Below are 4671 nucleotides of genomic sequence, written 5' to 3'. Positions count from 1 at the left end.
AAATAACTCCCAAAAATCTACGTAGCAATGGTCAGCCGCTCCGACCTGAGAGAAACGTTTTGATAATCACCATTTAAAGTCGCTTTCTAGACTTTCTAGAATCACTTAGAGCTTGAAGCGTGAAATTTAATTTAAGAGCTTTCTGACTGTTCCCGCGCTGATCAGTCAGCTACCAACCGACACGACAACTTCCTAATTTGACTAAAACAGTTATTTTGCAGTAACTCTGTGTTCACAGGTGAAGTCAAACAGACACCTGAGCGCCTTCAGTCCACGAGGAGGCTGAACTAGACCCTCTGATGGTAAAATAATAATGATAATAATGGAAAAACTTACGCTGTGTCACCAAAGTTCCTCAACAACAACAGGAGCCTGAATTAATGTGCAGTCCAAGTTACAAAACAAAGAACTTGTCAAAAATATCCAAGAGAGGAGTGTGTTAGTGAACAAAGCACCTGCTTCAGAAGTCATTTCCAGTAAACGGAGAGAGGAGTCACTCTGACCAGGTGATCCAGGTAAATGTTTAATAGAGAATCATAATCAGAGGGTTGATCCAACATTATTATTACTTTGCGGTCAAAGTCTCATCGGGGTAGGGTTATCAGCATCTATGGCACCATAGACGTGGGTTAGTAGGGCCCTGCTCCACCTCCTGCTCGGCTCAGTAGGCCGTTATTATCAGGTGGTACAGTGGATCACTGCAAGGAGGTCCAAAATTAATCCAGATCCACTACAGACCACTTCAGACTGGGAGGAAGCTCGGTTAACGGCAGGTAACAGTTGAATCTGCGAATTCATCTGGAACTGTTGTCAGAGCAACAAGTCCTTAATCCAAACTTGCAAAAGTGCAGCTTATCGATAATTTACCATGAACCATACATGAAGTAATTTTCAAAAACAAATGTCTCTCTTTCTTAGATTAATAATGAAAGATATAATTAGGATTTTAGAAGAGAACATGCAGGTTATTGTAAAATCACTATGATCTGTTGGTGTAATTATCACAATTTGCATTTACATAAACAGGAGTTATCTATACTTAGACATGATCAAACTAAATTAAATTAAAATAAAGTTTGTAAACAAAGACAAATGTAGTGTCAGGGAGCCACCACAGATATGACCAGCTCCACCCACCGCAGATCTCACTCACCTGAATACTGATTACACACACCTGCCACCAATCACCACTCTGCACTATAAAGTCACACTCCCCCGGTTCACTGTCTGGTCTCAAACCTACTATGTGGTTCGAACTGCCTGACTTCACTTCTGAAGAGTCCCTGCGTACTTTGGACTCCCCTCAACGTGTGTGTGTGTGTGTGTGTGTGTGTGCGCGTGCGCGTGTGTGTGCGCGTGTGTGTGTGTGTGCGCGCGTTCGTTCGTTCGTTCGTTTCCTGGTTCTCCTCCAGTGTACAGAACGGACTGCTCCAAACAGATAAGACTCTGTAGACATTCCTATCTCCTGCCCACATTGTCTACTGTGTTTGCTCTACCTGTGTGCTGCATATTGTTGCAATAAACTCGCTCGTCACTCACCTCCGTGTTCAGTGTCTGCCTGCTGACATGTAGTTTGAGAAACTGAGCTGCTGAAAGACCAATGGGAATCTGTCATTTGAACACAAAAACTTTAAACTATTAACTGCAGAACTCCCTTTGCTGGAAATTGTTTTTGCAATTAAAGCTGCTTTTTAAGAGATTTTAGTAAGGATTCACTTTCAGCAGGCTGACAAGTGTCTTCCAACATCCATCGAGGAGAACCTCCACCTGTCGTGCACCATCACTCGCTAACATCTCACTAACGGTTTAACGCTGATCAAAGTGTGCAAACATCCTGGAGCACAATTAAGGAACAAACATAAAATTGCCCCAGTGCATGCTGGGAGGGTTCCCAGCACACCTGAAACAAGATGTACTGTATAGGGGGCATCTGGCTGAAGACATTTTGAAAAGGTGTTATTAATAACATTAGTTATTAATAAGTGTAAGACAGGACAGTGTGACAGCATGAACAGTAACAGGATCCTGAAACTGAAGCAGCTAAATGGAATCCAGCCATCATTACTTTCCCATGGACACCTGTGCTTTCCTGCAGCCTCTTTTCATCTCTGATTCCTGGTATTAATACTGCCAGCCCTGACATACAGGTCCGGCTTTGTTGTCGCTTTTTACCCAGTAGATTAAAGGGTCAGTTCACCCAAATTAGTAGTATGTAGTCAAACCTCGCTGGCAACAGTTTCCATAAGGACCAGTTCTTCTGTACAAAGTCGTTCCAGTAGGACATCGTTTCCAGGATGTTACACCCCTATTACGGTTTTTTAGGTCATTTTTGGAGGCTTTGAGCTCCACAAATGAAAATGAAATTCACTTCACGTCCATCGTGTTGTGTGGAACTGAAACCCAAAAAACAAAACAAAACTAAATGCCACAACACGTTTAATGCAAAACACAAAACAATCTGAACGTGTTCTCAAACAATTAATGTGCAACTCTGTTTTCTGTCCAATGACACTTGTTTTCACCTTCCTCCTTGGTGAATGTACATTTACCAGCATGTCCTTACTACCACCAAAGCTCAGTGGGTAAAGTCTTCCTGAGGTCCACTGTGAGGACTGGAACCAACCTCAGTCTCATTCAAATGTAGGGCAGACTCCCAGACATGGTGAGTTTGTCTCGTGGGTTCAACGCGAAAGAAGAATCCTCGCCGATGGGGGAAACAGCCGAAACAGGTCCACAGCCCATTTTTCATTCCCCCAAACTCAACGAGCAGAAGTAACTTGTGTGGTCTGCAGAGCGTCTACGCCACAGCGGGGATAAAATACTGCAGCGACACGTCTTCATGCAGCAGAATCAGGTGGACGACCCTCTCGTGGACGATATCTGAGGGGACAAGAGGACACTGTGAATATGACAAATCCTTTACTCAAGTGAAAGAAACAGTATCACAGTGCAAAAATCCCTCTGTTACAGGTGCATTTACCTTTTTACGCACTCGTTTCAGCATAAAACCATCATAATAATACATTTTCAAATTATTTGTGAATGGAGTTTTCTTTTTAATTATTTTGGCAGTAATGTTCAAACATGGAACTAAAACTGAAAATCGGATTTAAAAATGTTAATAATTCATACATCGTAATGATTTCATTTCTAACGCCTGAACTTCCACAGCACAGAAGGAAGGGAAAGTAGGACGGTGAGATGAAAGGAGTATAGAAAGAAAATAATATTTATCGTTTCCTGAATAGTAGTCCGAGTAGTAGCTTTGTTTTGTGTAGTTTTGTTCGTTCGGATATATACTTTCCACACACAGATGATTGCTGCCCGTATATTGGATTATTGGGGTGTTTCCTTATGCTAACGACTGATTGTCGGGATTAAATATCTAATTTACGAACAATTCTGATTCACAAAGGTTTGCACGTGGGTAAACAGATCAGACAGCGGTCCACGTTGGTCACGAATCAGACGTTTTCTTACTTTTCTCGTCTTTACAAACATTTAAAAGAAGCTGAATCAAGGCTGTTTTCATTTTGGCGCTGTGGGAGTTTTACTTGATAACGGCCATTTTTATCTCATGTTGAGTGTAAAATCTGAATCTACAAAGTAACCAGTAGCTGCAGCGGGCAGAGAGGAGGATTTCTTCTACTGTACAGCTCACTTTAATCCAGTTCACTTACATATTTTAATGTTGATATCATGATTTATCAGTAATTCCACTGTAACTGCAGTCGCTGGGCAGCATGACAAGATGAAGACGTTCCACTGCATTTGACTTTTTCCAGCTGTGCGCCTGGATGAGGAGCGGTGGGTTGACTTACTGCACATGGCCTTGCTGGGGTTGACCTGCTGTCCCATGAGGAACTGCTGCAGCTTCCTGATGTCCACCCGGGCCTGGGCCATGGCCTCTGGGTCCCTGCTCTGAGACGGGCCGCCATCCTGGGAGGCGTCTTCACCTGGAGGGACAGGAAGCAGAGAGGGGCGGAGGGAGATGAGTGGAGGACAAAAGGAGAGAGGAGGAAGACGAGAAATGTGTGAAACATTTCCCCCAACAAGGGTCTGGAGCTGGAGCCGGATCCTGAACTAAAACCTGAACCATTGTGAGCTCCTCCATCAGCTGGGGAAAGTTTTTCTAGCACATTTAAGCTGCTGATCTCGAGGACAGGAAGTGTCATCATCACATAAGGCCGCGTTCAGACCAACGACAGCACTGCATGAAAAACCCCAGCCTCCTCATTCACTTCAATGAACCTCTGCATTGGCACAGCGGGGGTCCTAAGACTGAGAAAAAACCAAGGCCCTAGGAATTTAACACACAGCACCACATAACTGCAGCGACCCCAGCTCAAATCTGGCCTTTCTTACATATCATTCCTCTCTCTCTCTCGTCCTGCATTGCCTGTCTGCCCCTCTTACTGCAAGAAGTTTCATATTTCAGTCTGGACCGCAGTGGACGGCCGACAGACTGACACAGAGCCACAGACACGCTGCCGGCATGGCTCGAAACAGGTAACGGTAACATAGTTTTTACCCCACGGAGGGTTTCCCAGGTCTTTGAAGTGAGTGGTGACAGAAACCAGATCTGTCTCGATCTTCAGGTTCATCTCTCCATTCAGGTTGGCCTCCATTACCTGACACACACACACACACACACACACTTTAATTTACATC

The 4671-nt window shown here is 44.1% G+C and overlaps 1 protein-coding gene across 1 annotated transcript; it reads right to left on the bottom strand.

Moving 5' to 3' along the window:
- Positions 1-2419: 2419 nt before the first annotated feature.
- Positions 2420-4671, bottom strand: LOC122872719 (checkpoint protein HUS1-like). Its single transcript, XM_044188752.1, has 3 exons — positions 4532-4671; positions 3822-3956; positions 2420-2880 (listed from the first exon to the last, which is right to left on the bottom strand). The coding sequence occupies exons 1-3, from the start codon at positions 4626-4628 to the stop codon at positions 2798-2800; spliced, it is 315 nt and encodes a 104-aa protein (XP_044044687.1). The 5' UTR covers positions 4629-4671; the 3' UTR covers positions 2420-2797.

The sequence above is a fragment of the Siniperca chuatsi genome, unplaced genomic scaffold, assembly GCF_020085105.1.
Source record: "Siniperca chuatsi isolate FFG_IHB_CAS unplaced genomic scaffold, ASM2008510v1 Contig00089, whole genome shotgun sequence".
Lineage (NCBI taxonomy): Eukaryota > Metazoa > Chordata > Actinopteri > Centrarchiformes > Sinipercidae > Siniperca > Siniperca chuatsi.
This window is presented reverse-complemented; position numbering and strand designations above follow the sequence as displayed.